General features: G+C 35.6%; 1 protein-coding gene across 1 annotated transcript; it reads left to right on the forward strand.

Annotated features, from left to right (window-relative positions):
- The first annotated feature begins 5,795 nt into the window (after nt 1-5,795).
- LOC116124947 lies at nt 5,796-6,833 on the forward strand. The gene is made up of 2 exons (XM_031410698.1): nt 5,796-6,489; nt 6,598-6,833. Exons 1-2 carry the CDS (start codon nt 5,796-5,798, stop codon nt 6,831-6,833), a joined length of 930 nt encoding a protein of 309 aa, XP_031266558.1.
- Nucleotides 6,834-20,704: the final 13,871 nt, after the last annotated feature.

Genomic DNA, 20,704 nt, shown 5'->3' on the forward strand with positions numbered 1-20,704 from the left:
AACACCTAAAGAGCATATCAGTAGAAATTGGTGATGAGTATTACGCCATAATCCTATTAAATTCTTTGCCAAAGTCCTACTCTAATTTTGTAGAAACCTTAAAGTATAGTAGGCAAACCCTGAAATTAGAAGACGTTGTAGAAGCTATTACAACTAAGGATAGTGAGAATAGGATGAAAGATAAACATGGCAGTGATGGTGAAGGTCTTATGGTTAGAAGTAGATTAGAGAAGAGAAATTAGAAAAAGGGAGGACACAATAAAATAGGTCTAAATCTAAAACAAGGAAATGGAAGTGTTTCTTTTGTCATAAAGAAAGTCATCGTAGGAGGGACTGTCCTAAGAGAAAAGGTAAAAAGAAACATGAAAAGTAAGGTCAAGAAGGCAATGTTGGAGTTATAGCTGAAAGATATGAGAGTTTTGAGGTTCTAGTCATTTCTGATGGCAAAAATAGTGAAGAATGGATCTTAGACATAGGGTGTACCTATCATATGACACTAACTAGGGAGTGGTTCAGTTCCTTTCAACCCTTAGATGGTGGGAAAGTAGTGATGGGTAATAATGCAGTCTGTCATATCAAGGGCATAGACACTGTTAGGTTGAATCTTCACAATGGATTAACCAAAATCCTCACTGGTGTGAGGTATATCCCTGACCTTAAAAGAAACTTAATATCTCTAGGCACTTTAGACTCAATAGGCCTAAGTGACAAGGCAATAAATGGGAGTCTTAATGTGATGAAATGATCCTTGGTGGTTATGAAGGCTGAAGGAGAAATGGGCTCTACGTGTTAAAAGGTAAAACAAATTATGGAGTGGCTGCTGTAAGGTCAACAGAGGTTCAAGATAAAACCTCATTGTGGCATCAAAGGCTTGCACATGTTAGTGAGAAGGGTTTAGGAGAACTAAGTAAACAAAATTTATTGTGTGGGGATAAAATTGGGAATCTGATTTTCTGTGAACATTGAGTGTTTGGGAAGATCAGTAGAGTTAAATTCAAAATTGGTCAATATTACTCAAGTTCACTTGAGTATGGTCAGTCAGATGTTTGGGGGCCATCTAGACATTATTCTCTTGGGGGGTGCAGGTATTTCATTAGTTTTGTAGATGACTTTTCTAGACATGTGTGGATGTATTTTCTCAAAACTAAGGATGAAGCATTCCTTAGATTTAAGGAATGAAAAACCATGGTTGAAACCCAAACAGGAAAGAAACTAAAGAAACTTAGGATTGATAATGGTCTTGAAATTGTAAACGAAGAATTTAACAATTTTTGCAAAACTCATGGGATTTTCAGACACAAAACAGTCAGGAATACCCCACAGTCAAATGGCCTTTGTGAGAGAATGAATGCAACAATTTTAGAAAAGGTTAGAAGTATCTTGTCTAATTCTAAATTGCCAATCAAGTTTTGGGCAGAAGCTGACACAATGTTGTCTATCTCATAAAGAGAACACCATCCTCTGCAATAGGTTTTAGAGTCCCTCTAGAAAAGTGGATTGGTCATCTTGTGAATTTGGAAAATTTGAGAGTTTTTGGGTGCCTATCCTATATTCATGTTAGAGAAGATAAGCTGAAACCTAGAGTTATTAAGTGCTTGTTCCTATGATATCTAGATGGGGTTAAAGGCCATAAATTCTAGAATTTATAGACTAAGAAATGCATTATAGGCAAGGATGTGATGTTTAGAGAAGACATTTTACCTAGGTTGGATGAATCTAGAAAAACAGAAGAGAATTCCTTGGGATTAGATCATTTAGAGCTCAAAGTTCAAAATGCAATTCCTGACCAAACTCTGAATCAAGGTGGAGCTGATGAGATTCAAGATGATGAAGAAAATTCTGAAAATCTTGAGGGAGATCATACAGGTGAGCAAGAGGTTGAACAAGTAAATCAAGAGAATGGTGAGCCAAACTTGACAAACTACCAACTATCAAGGGATAGGGTCAAGAGAGTTATTAGACCCCTTAACAGGTTAGGGTATGCTAATTTGGTTGTCTATTGTAACAAATCCCACATCGAAAGAGTATTAGGGAAGTCTTGGGCTTATAAAGAACAAAAGGAAAGATGGTTGCATTGAAGGTTTTGTAGATGCAGATTATGCAGGAGACTTTGACAGGAGAAAATCAACATTTGGTTTTGTGTTTACATTATGGGAGAATATGGTTAATTGGAAGTCAAAATTCCAACATATGGTCACACTTTCTTCAACTGAATCTGAATATGTGGCATTGACAAAAGCAGCAAAAGAGGCTAAATGGTTGAAGGGGTTTGTAAATGAGCTGGTGCTAGAACAGGAAGTTGTTGTGATTAATAGTGATAGTTAGAGTACCATTCACCTATCTAAAAATCAAGTCTTCCACGAAAGAACCAAGCACATCGATGTACGACTTCATTTCATTAGGGAGATGATTGAGAAAGGAGAAATAAGGATTGAAGAGGCGAAGGGCTCACATAATCCAGCAAACATGTTTACTAAACCAGTGACTGCAAACAAACATAGGCTCTGTATGAGCCTCCTTCAAGTCCAAGAATAATTAATATGGTTCCAAGGTCACTTAGGGTGTTAATTCAAAAGCCAAGGTGGAGAATTGTGATGATGTGGCTTATGAATTGTCACGCTAGAGTCAAACTTTTTAAAGAAGAGTCAAGCTTGAGTTATGCGACACCATTTTGCCTTTGGGATCACTTGACATATCGTGTCAAGTGATCCACTTCTCCAGCAACAAATTTTTCTCTCTATACCTCATTAGAAGCGTGAACATGGAGAAGCTTCTAGGCTATTTCTTCATCTCATGGTTGTGGAATGCTTCAATCCAAGTGGACATTGATCTGAGAGGTTTGTAGGTGTATCAAATCAGGTTGGCTATTGAAGGAAGGGCAGAGCCTTTCATAGAGAGAGTTAGGGATTGCTATTCTCGGTTATGTTCCTTCCTTGTACTTTTCTTTTCAATTCTTCTTTGTACCTTTAAAATTCATGAGTAATAATACCCTAAAGTGAGCCTTGAAGAGTGGATGTAGGCTTTACAACTGAACTACTATAAATTACAGTGTCTTTACTCTTGATTGCTCTATTTTTGTTGATTTGTTTATCCTGGATGTGTTGGTTGATTGACTCACAATTTTATATTTGATTGTTTATCAAATTAAACCCATTTGAGATTTAGATTAAGACACACTATTAACCCTAGATTTCTACACTAACTATTTGGAATTTATGGCTAAAATTAAGCCAAATTACTATATGTAATTAAACTACAATCATAGACATGTGATATTAACTACATTAACCACTGGAAGGAGAATCTGGAAGCATATGATTTAACTTTCTCTATGGCTACATTATTTCCCATTTATAAAAGCCTCCATTTATCAGGCTATTTCCTCCATTTTAGAAGGACGTCCATCCTATAAGATGGACGAGCATCCATTATTTTATTTTTAAAATTTTATGGATGGGCGTACATATGAGGTGGACACCTCTCCATAGTGAATGGACTCTCGTCCATATAATATGGACGGGAGTCCATTGTTATTTTTCATGGACGCTCATCCATTCATGATGAACGGTCGTCCATCAATATGGATGGGCATCCATAATTATTGGACGGCGGTTCATTCACGAAAAACGTGTTTTGTCTCCAACATGGTTGTGTTTGACTGGATGCCACATACATCGGTACAAAAATTCGGTACAAATTATCGGTGTCCATAGCATTATTGACCTTATAATTAACAACGTTTAAAATCCCAAACCTCACAATCCTAAGAGACCTTAATTGCATCAAGATATGGCGAGATGAAATATTATTAAGAAGATCAATGAAATGAATTTCAACATCCCTTGTTCATTGGACATGATGTAGAACGTCTAGTAGATGAATTCCTAAAGAGGGTTGAGCATCGAAAACCCAATGCACAGTCCAAAAAGTACCAAATCTTAAATGGGCATGTCAAATTAAAACAAATAAAACTTTTGATCCGAGAGGAGTTACGGGGCCCATAATATATTAACGGAAAGCTCATTTCGAGCCCGATGACGTGGTAATCGGGTACCTTGGTTGGGGGTCTTTTTGGGCCCAAAATCTAATGTTTCGACGTTTCAAGGCCGTTTAAGTTTTCTACATGTTTTTTTCCTATTTTATTTAGGATTTCCTTTTTTTTTTTTTTAATTAATTTGGATTTTATTTCCTTGTTTATTGGAAATCTTGTTAGGGTTGGTTGTCACCACCTTATATAAACATATTATTTGTTCTTTAAGATATTCAATAAATATTTAGATTTTACTTTAAACCTTTATGACTATCAGTTAGGAAGTTAAGAATCTGTTAAGTTGTTACGTTTGTTTACAACAGTTATTAATAGGGGTGTTCGGTTCCGGGTACCCTGCACTTTTTGAAGGAACCAGAACCAACGGTTCCTTGAAATTTGAACCAGAACCGGAACCGACGGTTTTGGTTCCTAAGTACCCAGAACCAGAACCTGTAACAACGGTTCCAGTTTCAGTTCTGGGTACCCTGTAAAATTAAAATGACCCCCCAATAGTTTTTAAAATGGTAAAAAATCCCTTAAAAACTTACAAATACCCATCTCTCCCCCCCCCCCCCCCCCCCCCCCCCCCCCCCCCCCCCCCCCCCCCCCCAACCCCCCCCCCCCCCCCCCCCCCCCCCCCCCCCCCCCCCCCCCCCCCCCCCCCCAGCACTTGTTAACAAAAATAAAATTACAAATTCAAAATTCAAAATTACAAACTGTAAAGGTAGATTCTCAAAAGTCAAACCAACTTACTTTAAATGTTATGAAATATAAATATAAATGTATTCACGCTACTTTCTCTACAAAAGTTTTTATTAACTCCCTTAATATTTAATTTAATTTTATATTAGTCTCGGTTCCTGGTTCCACAGTAACGGTTCCAACAATTTGGAACCAGAACCTACCCATTGACTATTGGTTCTGGGTAGGAACTGGAACCAAACCCAGGGTACCCGCCGGTTCTTTTGAACACCCCTAGTTATTAAACTGCCCTGTTTAGTTTGTTAAGAGGTTGTTACTGTAGTTTAGTTTGTTAAGAGGTTGTTACTATTGGTAAATGCAGTTACATTTCAGCTGTTTTACTAAGCTGACTGTAGCATATAAAAGCCACATTGTAAACCATATTCTTTAGAGAAACTTATACAAAATACAAAGCAGTTTACTCTCCTTTACTTTTTCTTTATCGTTTTTCTTCTCTGTTTTTTGCTCTAAACCTAACATGGTATCAGAGCTGCTGACTCATGTAAAAATGGTCGATCTCACTCAACTCTCTTCTAATCCAACAAGTTCAGCTCACAAATCAAACATCGATCTAGTCAATTTGTCAAGCCCCACCTCAATGTCTTCATTAACTCTTCCTATCATTTCCCTTAAGTTGACTAGGAATAATTACTACTTGTGGAAGTCACAGATCTTATTTGCTGTCGGATCTCTTGATCTAGAGGAACATCTCACCGGGCTAGTATCGTGTCCAGCTCAGTTCGTCAAGATTCCAGCAGATAGCTCTGATGGTGTTACTGAGAAGAAGCCAAACCCATAATATAGTCAGTGGAAGAAGACTGAAAAACTCCTAGTAAGCTGGCTTCTTAGCTCTATCTCTGAATCCATGTTCATAGTTGTCTCAAAGTGTCAGTTCTCTGCCAATATGTGGGTTACATTAGAAAAAGAATTTCTTATTGAGTCAAGAACTAAAACGTTGCATGTAAAAAATTTGTTGCAAAATACAAAGAAAGATAATCTTAACATTCATGAATACTTTGTCAAAATGAAAGGATTTGCAAAGATTCTGTCAAATAGTGGAATAGTGGTCACTGATGAAGAGTTACTGAATTACATACTGGATGGTCTGAATACTGAATACGATGCTGTTGTGGTGAACATTACTACTAGATTAGAATCTAGAATAGATCCCCTCACTGTCCAAGAGGCACAAATTATCCTGCAAAAGTATGAACTTAGGTTAGAAAAAGCAAATTTTGCTATGAATCCAATAGTTAGCACTGAGTTTCATGGAGGCTCAGCTCATCTTGCTACAACTGAAAGAAAGTATCACAATGAATCTCAGTCACAAATCAGTAATGTACAGCCTAACCTTGGACAAACTCAATATCAAGGTCCTAATTTCGTACCTCACAATCACGTCTCTCAACAGCCTATCCCTGATCCTAATCACTTTGTAGCTTCAAATAATCAATATTATGTCTCTCAATTTAGTGGTGGTAGAGGAAGAGGCATAGGAGCTGGAAGGAATAGATTGATATGCCAAGTCTGTGGCAAGACTGGACATCTTGCACTAAATTGCTATCACAGGTTTGACACCAATTTTACTGGAGAAAACAATGTCTTAGGCAGAGGGAGTTTTGTTCAGAATTATCCCAGGCCACCCTTTCAGCAGTCACAATTCTATGGTTACTACTCACCTCAGGTTCCTCATAATTCCAGTTTTAGTCCCAATATGAGTGAATAAAATGCACAACCTGGTTTTCCACCATCTTCATACACCAATATCACTGGTCCACAACAATCTACTTTTGCCAGTTTCTCAACTGCACCACACTCAAATTCAGGACCACCTCAAGTGTACCCTGGTTCTCAATCGTCTGCCTCCAGTTTTTACAATCAAGCATTCTTATCACAAACACAGTTCCAAAATGGTTCTAATCCTTTAGCTCATTATACTACTTCACCATCAACTATTCAGGATGCATCCTGGTACATGGACAGTGGAGCCATAGATCATGTCACTTCAGATCTGTCCCAGCTAACAGTGAACTCCAGCTACAATGGCAATGAGCAGCTTTAGGTTGGCAATGGTGAGTTGCTTCCCATTTCTTACACTGGTTTTATTTCTTTTCCATGTCATTCTAGATCACTATACCTAAAAAATGTCCTTTGTGTACCCCACATTACAAAAAATTTATTAAGCATTTCTAAGTTTACTAGAGAAAATAGTGTAATTGTTGAGTTCTTTGCTGATCATTGTGTGGTTAAGGACAAACACTCCAAAGTTGTTCTTCTTCAAGGAAAGTTAAAGATGGCCTTTATCAACTTCAAACACTTGTTATCACTTATCCACAGTCCAATCTGCCTGTTGGTCATTCATCTGCTCAGGTCTCTAACTCACTACAATTCACTCAATCTAAAGCTTCACAGTCTTCTAAATCATGTCCTAATAATACTAGTACATTGTATGCTCCTAAAGCACTTGATATTACTAATGCCTTGTCTGATTCTGTTGTTGCAAATTATATGTCTAGTTCTGATATTTCCAAGTTTCCTACATTTGTATCCAATTGTAATAATGCTACTAATGCTAATGAAAAAAGCATAATTCAATCTTTTCCAGTAGAAAAAACTAATAGCATGAATTAAAACCCTAAAAAATACACGTAGAAGTGTGAGTAGGGATCGTTCCCACAAAGAGTGTCTAGCCGAGTTTAATGTTACGTGAACAAGGCTGGGGGGTTTTGAGTAAAACAAATATAATTTCAGGAAAAACAATTCAAATTAAAATATCGAAATCAATCAAATAACGAAACTTAGTCTAGGTCAACATCCACCATCAGAATCTTATAACTGATCATCGATATAAAAATAAATCAATTCATACCCTGAATATTCATCTTTGGAACTATTTTCCTATCTCTCCTTAGTTGTAATTAATTAAGAAACAAGCGATCTAATTAACCTTAATACTAAACAACCCTAGACAAGCGCTAAAGATTTAATTTAGTGGCAGCCTTAAGACCTAGAGAGATCGATGAAGCTAAACAACACAAACTCAAGCGGTTGCATTTAATTTAGTTGAATGTTCTTCTTAAGACTTAATAATTCCTGAACAGAAATTCTTAAACCCTAATTGCTTCACAAGTTAAAGGGATCAAACAATTACAGATTTGATATCTAACTTAGCAGTAGATTGCAACAAATAATAAACTAGTAGGCCTCCTAGTAATTAAACGCAACAATCATTAAAATATGCATAGAAGAACATCCAATACTCAAACATAAATTGAACACTTAAAGAAAAAAAACCAGATTGATCTCACAGTTTATTGATTCCAAGGTCTTGTTTCCTTTGACCAAGTTATAAAAATTAGCCACTCATGGCCATCACGAAAATTCAAAGGAAAAGCGAAGATCCACCAGCAGATAGAAGAGAGAGGCGTGTGTGATATGTGTAATCCCTAATCTGCTCTACCTCTCTCCATATCCCATTCGAATTTTAATTCTCCTCAATCTCCTAAAAATATTCTAAAATCCTAAAATAACCTTTATCCTAATCTGAGTAATTGAAAATAAAATAAAGTCTTAATAGACAATAGGAAAGTGGTGTTTCCAGCTGTAATTTGCGTGAAACATGTCTTCTAAACTTCTTGTAATGATCTGCCTATTTGAATTGCATGAGAAGGCAGAATGTTTTAGACAGTCAGTAGTGTAGGTGCATCAAATTCAAGCTCGATTACAACCTTGATTCTGTGAGTATCTCTCCAAACTAAAAACATAAAAGTTGTAGATCTCTTTCTTAGCGTTCCACAGCATTTTGAATCATCTCAATCGGAGCTCGGATGAGAGAGTTATGCCCAGATTACGAAGCAATGTCGAAACTGTCTGAATTCACTTAATTAGTTCCGTTTTGCAATTAACGCCTCCATTTGCATCCTAGATCAAAATAGAATAATAATGAGTACATTTAGGCAGAAAATAAGTATAAAAGACTAGACATTAAGGTGGGTAAATATGACATTTTGCATTCTCATCACATGCTATGGCACAAGAGGTTAGGACACCCTAATGTAACTGTTCTTACTAAAATTTTGCATGTTTTACAACCTAACTGTTCAATAAAAAACACAATTGAATTCTATCCAGCATGTCAGTTTGGTAAGCTTCACCAATCAGTTTTTCCTCAATCTAAGTCTAGAGCTTCAGATCCATTAGAATTAGTCTATTCAGATTTGTGGGGACCATCCCCTATTCCATCTCCTGAAGGATTTAATTATTACATACAGTTTCTAAATGACTATAGTAGGTTCACCTGGATTTTTCCATTGAAAGCTAAATCTGAAACACAATTAATCTTCCAACATTTCCACAAATTAGCTGAAAGACAATTTAACAAACCCTTGAAATGTGTCCAAACCGATTGGGGAGGTGAATATAAGAGTCTAGTTCCTTACTTTGCTAACCAAGGTATTGTCTTTAGGCATCCATGCCCCCACACTCACCAGCAAAATGGAAGAGTAGAAAGGAAACATCAACAAATAGTTGAACAAGGCTTAACCTTGTTAGCTCAAGCTAACATGCCCTTGAAATATTGGTGGCATGCTTTTCAAACTACTACTTGTCTCACCAACAGATTACCTACACCAGTTCTGTCTAATTCTTGCTCATTTCAAGTTTTGTTTAAGAAAAATCCTGACTACTCTATTTTTAAAGTTTTTTGTTGTGTTGTGTACCCTTTTATCAGACCATATAACTCTCATAAGTTTGATTTTCACACCAAACAATGCACTTTTGTTGGTTACAGTATGCATCATAACCGTTACAAATGTATGGATTCAAATGGAAAGATTTGTGTTTGTCAAAGTGTCAAATTTGATGAGTCTCATTTTCTCTTTGCTTTAACCCAATCTGTTTCCAGGGACAATACCTCTGTTCCTTCCTCCTCTTATGATCACACTCCTGTTGTTCCATTTTTCTCCCTTCCCAACTTGTCTTGTTCATCTTCTGATGTCTCTACTGGTTCTTCAAACTTATCCATCATTGATTAGCAAAACTCACTAACATTAAAGTCTCCTAGTAATACTTTACCTGCTCATAACCCTAGTGTATCTACTCCCAACCCTTCGTGCACACTGCCTGTTCAGTCTACTGAGATTGCCTCACCAAACTCTCCTAAATGCACCTCAAATTCATCTACAAACTCTTCTACACAGCCACATGTCCAGTCTGCCTCACCTACATCTCCCACACAAACCTCACAGTCCCTTGCACACATACCTGTTTTTTCTTCACTATTGATGATCTACCTTCTCCTCCACAACCTTCTACTTCAACCAACCTACATGATTATATTCACCTTACAGTTGAGTTGCCTTTTGAGCCTAAGCCCTTACCTACTCATCCCATGATTACTAGAAGCAAAGCTAAACAGCATAGTTCTTAAACCGTTTCCTCCACAAATCACTCTTCCACTATTGACACAACTAAACCAACCAATGTTACTGAAGCACTCTCTCATCCCTCCTGGAAAGCTGCCATGGAGAGTGAGTTCAATGCTTTGCTCTCTAATAATACCTGGAAACTTGTTCCTATTGAGTCAAACATGAATGTTGTTGGGTGTAAATGGGTCTTTCGACTTAAACATAATCTTGATGGTTCTATTCAAAGATACAAAGCTAGATTAGTAGCTAAAGGATTTCAGCAGACCCCTAGTGTTGATTACCTTGAAACCTTTAGTCTGGTTATCAAATCTTCCACAATTAGAGTAGTATTGAGTCTAGCTATTACCTATGGATGGGATATCCAACAAGTGGACATTAATAATGCATTTTTGAATGGAGAACTAAGTGAGACAGTTTACATGACTCAACCCACTGGTTTTGTTGATACTTAGAATCCACTTCATGTTTGTCAACTAACTAAAGCATTGTATGGCCTAAAACAGGCTCCAAGAGCCTGGTTTGAAAAGCTTAGGACTGCCTTTCTCAAATGGGGTTTTTTCTCTTCTATAGCAGATTCCAGCTTATTTATTTTTAGGCAGAATGCTCAGGTCTTATATGTAATTGTTTATGTGGATGACATTTTGTTAACTGGAAATGATGTTGAGTTAGTACAGAATATTGTCCAGAGGTTAAACATTGAGTTTGCTCTTAAGACTAGAGATGGCAATGGGCCCGACATTTTCGGGTCGGGTCGGGTCGGGCTTTACCTAAGGTTGGCGGGCTTGGGCTTGGGCCTGGGCTTGATTTTAAGGCCCAACCTTGGGTACGGGCCGGGCATGGGTATATCTTTAGGCCCGACCCATCCCGTCCCCAAAAATTTTAGTATTAATTTTACTAATTTACCCTTATACTATATATTTAATTACAATATTATCCTACATATATATATATCCATTTTTCCTAAACCCTAACCTCAATTTTCATCCCATATTGAAGGTTTAACATGTTAAAATTGCCTTTAAATGAGTTAGATGGGTTTGGTTCAACTTATAAAAGTGGATTTCACCATAACATATTATGCACAGCTGAAAAGTTAGTATAATCAAATATTATGGACTTTTAATTGCTCACTTATTGCTTAAATTATTTACGAAAATAGCTTCAATTAATATTTAAAAACTATTTCTAAAATTAAAAATATAAAAAAAATTTGAAATTTATTAATATTTAAAAATAAACATTATTAAAAAAGGCGGGCTTGGGTCGGGCCTGTGGTTATAAAAAAACCCGTTAGGCCAGGCTTGGGCTTTGCCTATCATACTCGTAACGGGCTCGGGCCGGGCTTGGGCCTATGTCATGAGGTCGGGCTTGGGCCTGGGCCTAGGCCAAGGGGTACTCAATCCCGGCCCGGCCCATTGCCATCACTACTTAAGACTTTAGGTTCTCTTAAGTATTTCTTGGGTTTTGAAGTCCACAGAACAGATTCACACATCTACATGAGCCAAGAAAAATATGCTAGAGACCTGCTTTCTAAGACTGGGATGTTAGATTCAAAACTTTGTTCTACTCCTATGGTTGTAGGCAACAAGTTAACCTGTACAGACAGTGATACATTTGACAACCCAGCTCTATATAGAAGCACAATTAGGGCTTTACAGTATTTAACACTTTCTAGACCTGATATTGCTTATTCAGTTAACAAGTTAAGCCAATTTCTCAAAGCTCCCACTCAACTTCATTGGCAAGCCTGCAAAAGACTTCTAAGATATCTTAAAGGCACTGCAAATTTTGGTCTTCAGTTTACTAAAGTCAACAGGTTTCATTTGGGTTGCTTCACTAATGCTGATTGGGCAGGCTCTATTCAAGATAGAAGGTCCACAAGTGGTTGTTGTTTGTTTCTTGGTCCTAATCTGTTATAGTGGAGCTCTAGGAAGCAAAAGGTAGTGTCTCTATCTTCTACAGAAGCTTAATATAGAGCACTTGCCCAAGGGGCAACTGAAATAGCTTGGTTTCGCAGTTTGTTTTCTGAAATTGGTCTAAAACTCAATGAGATACTTGTTATTTGGTGTAATAATCAAAGTGCAGGGTCCCTAGCTTCCAATCTAGTTTTTCATGCTAGAACAAAGCACATTGAACTGGATGTCCACTATGTCAGGGAACATGTTGCTGCTCAACATCTTAAAGTACTCTATGTTCCTACTGATCACCAAAAAGCTAATGTGTTTACCAAGTCTTTGTCCACTGCTAAATTTGAACATTTCAAAACCAGACTTACAGTTGGAGCATGTCCTCAAAATAGTGGTGCATCAAAATTTTCTCTTTCAACTACTGAAATTGGCAGTTAAAAGGTTATGGTTGTGTTTTTAACTTTTGCTCTTATATTGGTTGTTTTCTGATGACTAATGAAAATGATGATCTCTGGCTTACTTATATTGGTTGTCTCTAATGACTAGTGAAAATGTTGATTTCTGTGGTGGCTGACTTATATTGGTTGTCTTTGATGACTGGTGAAAATGTTGTTTTTTGTGGCTGACTTATATTGGTTGTCTTTGATGACTGGAGAAAATGTTGATTTCTGGCTGGTATCATGTGGTGAAGTAAAAGATCGCTGTGGTACTGCAGTCTGTTCTAACAGACCTGTGAGTATGATTGAGACTGGTGAAATTTGTTCAGCAATATTCCGGTGTCATTTGCTCCAATACAGAAGTTGTTTGTTTGTCCTTAAGAAGAAGTGTGGCTGTTGTGCTTGTGAAGAATTTTCTTATGACTAGTGAAGTTAGTTTAGTAATGTTTTGATACAGAAGTTGATTGTTTGATCTTTTGAAGAAGTTGGTTGTTGCTCCTGTGAAGATGCTCTTGTGAGGAAGTTTGGTTGTTGCTCTTGTGAAGATGCTGTGAAGATGCTTTTGTGAGCCCTTCTTCGTTGGTCTTCCTTTGAGGCAATGATGATGTGTGTTCTGAGCAAGCAGTCCTCTACTCTTATGAAGAATTACAAGAAGAGTGTCTGTCATAGGAAGAATGTCAAAACCTCCCAGTCTAATTTGAGGGAAGATAGTAGTATAAGAAATTGGAAGAATCTTACTCAGTTTAGTTTAAGGGAAGATATCAGTTAGGAAGTTAAGAATCTGTTAAGTTGTTAATAATTTGTTAAGTTTGTTTACAGCAGTTATTAAACTGCCCTGTTTAGTTTGTTAAGAGGTTGTTACTGCAGTTTAGTTTGTCAAGGGGTTGTTACTACCGGTAAATGCAGTTATATTTCAGCTGTTTTACTAAGCTGACTATAGCATATAAAAGTTACACTGTAAACCGTATTCTTTAGAGAAACTTATACAAAATACAAAGTATATTTAGTTTACTCTCCTTTACTTTTTCTTTATCGTTTTCTTCTCTGTTTTTTGCTCTAAACCTAACAATGACTTAAGTTTATGTGATTGAGACTTGTTTATCAACTTTAAAAAATATAATTGAATGATAGCTTTCTTGTTTCGCTAACTCGTTGCGTCAGCATATATCACAATTAATGCAGGAAAATCTTCAATCTTTATTGCACAATATTGACACAAGAAATTTGCTGGTGTTTGATGCTTATAATTAACAAGGGGAAGAAATCATGCTGACACAGGAATGAACTCGACAATTAATCCCCACTGAACGACATCTGGGTTGAGACGGTTAAACTAATTAATTAATTAAGAATCATTATCTTGTTGATTGTGAGAGTAATTGATTGTTTTCCACTATGATAAATGACATTTATGTCTCATTACATGGAACCAAAATGGACAAATTGTCAGAATGCTTGCCTTCATATATATATATATATATGACATATTCTCTCTTTTGAATTTATTTTATTTTAGAAATTCTATGTTTCTTAATGTGAGAGCAGACTTTCTGTGTGTGGTTTCTCTCTAAAACAATTTCCTCAATTTGTGGTGACAATTTTCCTGGTGTTTATATTGTTTAATTGTGTCTTTTGATATGAAACATTGCAAGACCTCAACTAAATTAATTATCCATTGTACAATATATAAGCACCATAAATTGAAGATCAATAATTGTAACAAAAATCAAAAACAAATTAAGAAGTTGAACTTGAGATTATTCTTGGTTGACTTAATTGTAACATGACGATGAAGGCAGTGAGATTTTTGTCCACCTCTAGCATGGCGGCATATCCCAGTAATGACATGTACTTGTAATAATTTGAATCAATAATGTTGGTGCATTTTGATTTAAAATATCCTTATGTGGAGTCCACCAATCCTGCTGCTTGGTGGAACGTTGAAATTAAAACCTTTTCCTGAATATATTGTTGACATAAAATGTCGCAGCTGATTGGTTTCTTCAGAGAAAAGATGAGAAGGCCACCAAGTTATCAGAATGAAATTTAAGTTGGAGGGTATGCCAACCCCATTAACAAGCATTTATCCAATATTCTATTCTAATTTGTTAGTTTTCCTATGCAACCTGAAATAACTTCCACTTCTTATTACTGTTAGTTTTCCTGTGCAACCTGAAATAACTTCCACTTCTTATTGCTTGACTATTCACTGTAGCCATCTCATAATTAACCTATCTGAAATTAAAAAAAAAAACCTGGAATAACTATTACAGATTCTAAGGATTATAGAAGTAAAGAATTAATGTTCTTCGGCCCCTTGGTTGAAGAAATTTCACAGTATTAGTTCATCAACAGACAACAGTTACAACTGCGGGCTCGGGCAATGAATTAAGATTCCTAAAGATTTTTGGTCAAGAAAGGAATTAGCTAACGAGTAATGATATATTTTGAAGGGTTGATCCTCCCTCGATCGACTGTAAGGCTATATGTATATATAGCACATGAAAATATAAGCAGAAATCTTTTTTAACATCTTTTTTGTACAGTATGATGTAACTACAAGGGCTTTGTGTAATCTAGAAATTTGTCAAAAATCTCTCTGGAAAGAAGATTTCTAAGACAAGAGATGGTTTCTAATAGATGATAGGGTAGATTTAACAAACCAGTTTTGTTGGTGTTGGACCTTTAGGGCTTCTGCAAGAGAAATTTGTAAATTTGAAATAGTAATAATAATAAAAAGAAAAGTTAATTCTTACTTTCCGTGTTTGTCCTATTCTGGTGTGAGGTGGGAGAAAACCTAATTAAGAACTTTTTTAACATTGACGAAGATCCTAGTTCTTGCTCCAAAAATTAAGTGCTTGCATTTACTTAATCGCTAATACTAGTATATACAAATAAATGTGACATTATAGTATTAATGTCATGTTATTTATTTTTAATAATTTCTTTAATTTTTTTTCGATTGTTTCATTTACATCATACGATATAATGCATTAATGTGTATAAGTTAATTAATTTGTATGAAGAATTTATTGATTTGAAGAATTGTATTTTCAATTCATTGATCATCACTAAGGAGTTACATTCTTTATATAGGAAGTATACGATTTCCTAAATCTTCTAATTACGTTAGTTATAGATTACACAATATTCAGTCTGACATAATTAAGAGATTACATAATCTATAAAATAATTTGAGATAGTATAATTGACATAAATAAAAGATTACAGAAAATTTACACAACATAATGGAAATCTCAACAGAATTTGTACATATGATTTTATTCTTTCATAAATATTCACTCAATAATATTCCTCTGATATGAACTTGCACAAATTCTTTTGGACCCTATCATCCACAAGACGTTTGGCAATAAAGATTCAAATTAGATGAAGTTGAATCTGAAATTCAAGATTCTACACTGTAATTATTAATCGAGTATGGAATAAAAGAGCTATCCATAACATTAGCTCTCATACTTTATGTTACAGCTAGTCAATAAAGTAGTCGTTGATCCATGTCTTCTTCAATAAAGAAAAAAAGAAAAACAATATATCCAGCCATTTGAGTCTATATTCTTTGTTGAAAGGTGCTAGAATTGTGTAGGCCAAAATCCACGAACTTCTAAAGGTTCCTTGCTTCTTTTTCTTAAATTCAAGCGACGTCAAAATTGTTGTTATATTCATGCGATGTTTTAAGATATAAGCCTTCAACGATCTCGATCGGCTATTGATAACACATAACAGGGAAGATTCCTCGGTCAAAGTGAAATATCAGCTACCGGTCAATTTATTCTTCTTTTAAGTCATTTCATTTGAACCCTAAATGCCCTTCTAGATAAGAAGCTTGTCGAGGAATGAACCCTAAATTTAATTTGATGTAGTGGGTGGTTACGATATCAAAGACATCATCGTGTCTTTTACTTTAAGATATCAAATTAATTAATGGAAACAATTTTGAATTTTTGGAAATTTAAAAGATTTTTTCGAACTCTAGTATATGGTGTAAATGTACTGGTTTCACATTTACAAACTTATCCACACAAGCTTTCGTCAACTATACATATACCGTGTGAAAAGGAAAAAAAGTTAATAGATAGAAATTAATAAATATACATATATGACTCACGTTCAGTTAGTTAAATTTAATTGTAACTCATCATTCTATTATCATTTATAGAAGTACATGTATGAAAGTTTCATACAAATATTTAATTTAAATTTGGCGATTTGATTTGCTTTTATAGGATCAAAAACAAAAGGATATTTCATATCACTTTCCATTCGATTTAATAATTTAAACAATATCTTGTCTACGTAGCCCTATCGTTAAGACGTTAACTATGACTTTTTAGAATCTAAAGCGAGACCCAGGCATTGTACAAATCAACTTCACCTAAAACATTTTATTTAACATAATTGTCTCGTTGAAAGTTGAATAAATAACCAAGCTAGGGTACAAGTATGAGTGCATACACATGTTACACGGCAAAATACAAAACTTTGCCAGACCAAAAGTTCACTTCATTATTATATCATGAAATTAGGTTTTCCACTCAAAGGGATGTGCTCACGCAGCACCGTAAGATATAATAAATTAAAGTCAATTGAATGATATTGCTGTGACTATATGCTTAATTTTACCTAACTAGTGTTGGATAAAATTAAGCGAGTGATTCTGATAATTAATCTTTTGATCGGTGTATGGTGTGTTAGTGGCGTTCCTTAATTAGTTAATTTCTTCTAATTAACAAGAGAAAACTATGAGCACTCAAATTAATAGAAACTAGTTTGTATCTACTCATGTAAGCATATCATTCATACCTATCGTATAATCTATTTGTACAATTAGTAATACAATGACACAAAGCTATTTGGATACAAATAATTAAGAATAATACTACTGTTTCTAAATGATATCCCAAATTTCTTATCAAGTGATGTGTTGCCCTGGTTTTGATGTGTAAATGAGGAATTGAGGTGTTAAATGATATATCAACGCCTCATGAGATAATACATCATTTGGATAAAAAATTAAAGATTTCATTAATTAAGTATATAAATTAAGGATGATCCTTCTTCTAAAAAAAAAAAAAAAAAAAAATCCTCCAATTTAAAAATTAAAAAAAAAAGTCCTCGAAAACCAGTTGAACGAAATCATATTCAATAAATGTTTTGGGCTAATACCTTTTTACCATTTTGTTTGGCTAATGTTTATCTTTGATGGGTTCTCTCTTTGTATTCTTTGTTCTTTTAAGTTATAAAGCACCATTACAAAATTAAACAAAGAGGATCTTTTGACTGAAAAATGTCATAACTTTTTGTAGATAGTTCATAAAAAATATGCCTTCTATTTTATAGTAAAAAGAATTTTCTTTCAAACTTTTGTTTATGCCAACATTTTATAGTATTAATATATTTAATATTTTTTATTTAAAAATTATATTAACTATTTATATTATTGAAAGATTAAAAGAAAACGTTTTTTAAATGTCTTATAACATTTAAAGACAATTCAATAAAAGACCTTTTTGTTTAATTAAAGACGTTCTTGGTTCTTGATTTTAAAAATAAAAAAAGAGTGAAGATAAGATCTCTTATCTAGAGTTTCATCAAAAAGTAAAAACCTTTTATGACTCTATTCTCCACTCATTGACTTAGAATCTTGACTACAAAACAAGAGTACAACACCATTCAGCCAAACGTCATTGTTCATAAAAAAAAAAAAAGTGTGTGATCGGATTGGTGAAGCTAAGAAGCGTGTGACTTCAGCCTTTGAGCTAATTTTTGTGCTTCTACGGCAACAAAAATGCCCTTCTCTCTAGAATTGGACGGTTTCGAAGTTTTTTCTTTTAAAATGTACCACATAGGTTCGACTGTTTAGTCAAAGTGCTTCTCTTTTCTTTTCAAGATGCATTGGTTAAAGTTCAACAAGTAGCAGAGGGACATAAAGTAGAATAATTTATAATTTGATCAATATTCCTCTGGCATCAAACTCTAGTGAACTTCTAGGAAACAGCTGCTTTTAGTAGTTGATGATGACGCATCACACCAATCTAATTACTAGTTAACTCACATCACATGTCTAATTTCATGATAATTAAACTCAATTACTTTCTTCTTTATTCTTAATTAATTGGGTAATTTTGTTAACTATGCCGCTTTATCATCTGTCATCTTTGTATGAATTGCCGAATCATAAAGATTTAAGCTGCCGTAATTCGTTGCATTTTATGATCATAAGATTTTAGCGAACCAAAAGTTTCTTACACTTTATAATTTGAATGAATTTATCGTTACACTCAATTTTTTAAACGGAAAAAATCTAGAATATCACCGTAGTACCGCATCATTCATATATACTATCATCTGGTGAATTGGTAATACATATAAATTTCTTTTCTTCATCTATCTTTAAATTAATTGTGATTGGTAGTTATGAAATACAATAACTATCTAATAGCTTGTGATACCACATCAGTGATACCATTGTGATACTATAGACATTCTCAAAAATAGATGTCATACAAATGTTTTTAAATGAAGGGCTTGTCTCATTTACTCTAACACTATAAATCCATCTCTCCTTTTATTGTGAGGGATTACCCATTGTGCGTGAAATTTGTTTATACCCGTTAATTAGTAAGCAAAATGAAATGCAAACTTTCAGCAATCACTATCTCGCTTTTTTTTCCCCTTTTTATGAACATATCTTCTCAATCTATATTCTTTTTTCGGTGAAAGCCTCGATATATCCCCACATCCGAAGGTATGAAACTCTCAATCTACTTTCTATAACTTAGGAATTGATTATATAAAGTTATTAATCAAAATATATAGAATAACAAAATGAATGCCAACATAAATACCCTATCTTACAACAATCGTGTCATACCTTTAATATAAATCTTCTTACAGGTTTGGATTTGCAATTTACATCTTTATTAAAATGTTGTAGACGTAAAAATCTACCTGTAAGACGGGTCTGATCCCATGAGATTGAGACCACTAGCGATCTGCTGCACTTGCACACGTAGAGAAACAAGCGTGAAGCGAACATAAAACACCAGGGTGGTGTTTGCCGTAGGCACTCCGATGCTCAAGTCAGCAAGGCTGAAAGAGGCTAGTATAGTGAGGGCTAAGGAGTAGAGACGTTACAGAAAGTCTAGTCAGGGACTGTGACTACGGCAGTGATGTGAAGCTCTCAAGTAGGAGCTTCGGGTTTGAAGGTGTAATGTAATCTAATCCCCCTTGTGAGAGGTCTGGCCTCTGCTTATACAGTGACTGTCTGGTCTCCCGGTCCTGGTGGGAGTAGGAGTCCTAGTGTAACTCTGATACAAACCCTAGAGGAATTAGGGCGGTGGTGAGCTGCCTTACTAGTGTTCAAATAGGAAGGTGATCCCGAACAAGAAAGTAACCTCGAGTAGGAAAGTGACCTGAACAGGAAGGTGGCCTCAAATAGGAGACTGGTCTAGAATAGGAAAGTGATGTGTGGGTGTTGTGGGCTTTGGACTTGCTCATAGGTCCAGGAAGTGAACTGGGATTTGGAGCCCGGACCTGATGGTTTGGGCCGACTGTATCTCATATCAAATGGGCCTAATCCAGATGGGGCCGCATCGGGATTAGGCCTGGTCTCTTCCTCATTTAGTCTCGTTCTCCTATTTAGGCCAAGGACTATTTTTTGCGCTAATATTTTGCCCCCCACTCTCTGAGTTAAGTTTTTCTTAAGTCAGAAAGTAGGAAGCGATCGAGACGCGCTCGGTCTCCCTTCCTGGATGGTTGATTGTTGGCGTAGTTGACCAGTTTGATGTAGGTGATTTGTAGTCAAGGGTCACTTGGTATCAAAGCTGATCCGGAATGTGCAATCACCCTAAAAGGGTGTGCCCGATCGGTGTGAAGGGTCGAAGGGACTGAGATAACGAGACTTCTGGGGCTCATGTGATCGTTCGATGTCTCCTGCCAACTGGAGAAGTGAACTAAAATCCCATGACATGGGTATCCGCTCGGCATTCCGGGTCGAATGAGTTAGAGACGATGTTAAATTAAAGGTTCGTTCGGTTGGGGTACTTGGGTGATTGAGTGGGATGGAATCGGCTCGGCCGGCTTGTTGGACCATAAGACTTGCGCTTGTGATTCCACGGCGCTCTTTACTGGATGCCAATG

The sequence above is a fragment of the Pistacia vera genome, unplaced genomic scaffold (assembly GCF_008641045.1).
Source record: "Pistacia vera cultivar Batoury unplaced genomic scaffold, PisVer_v2 Contig158, whole genome shotgun sequence".
Lineage (NCBI taxonomy): Eukaryota > Viridiplantae > Streptophyta > Magnoliopsida > Sapindales > Anacardiaceae > Pistacia > Pistacia vera.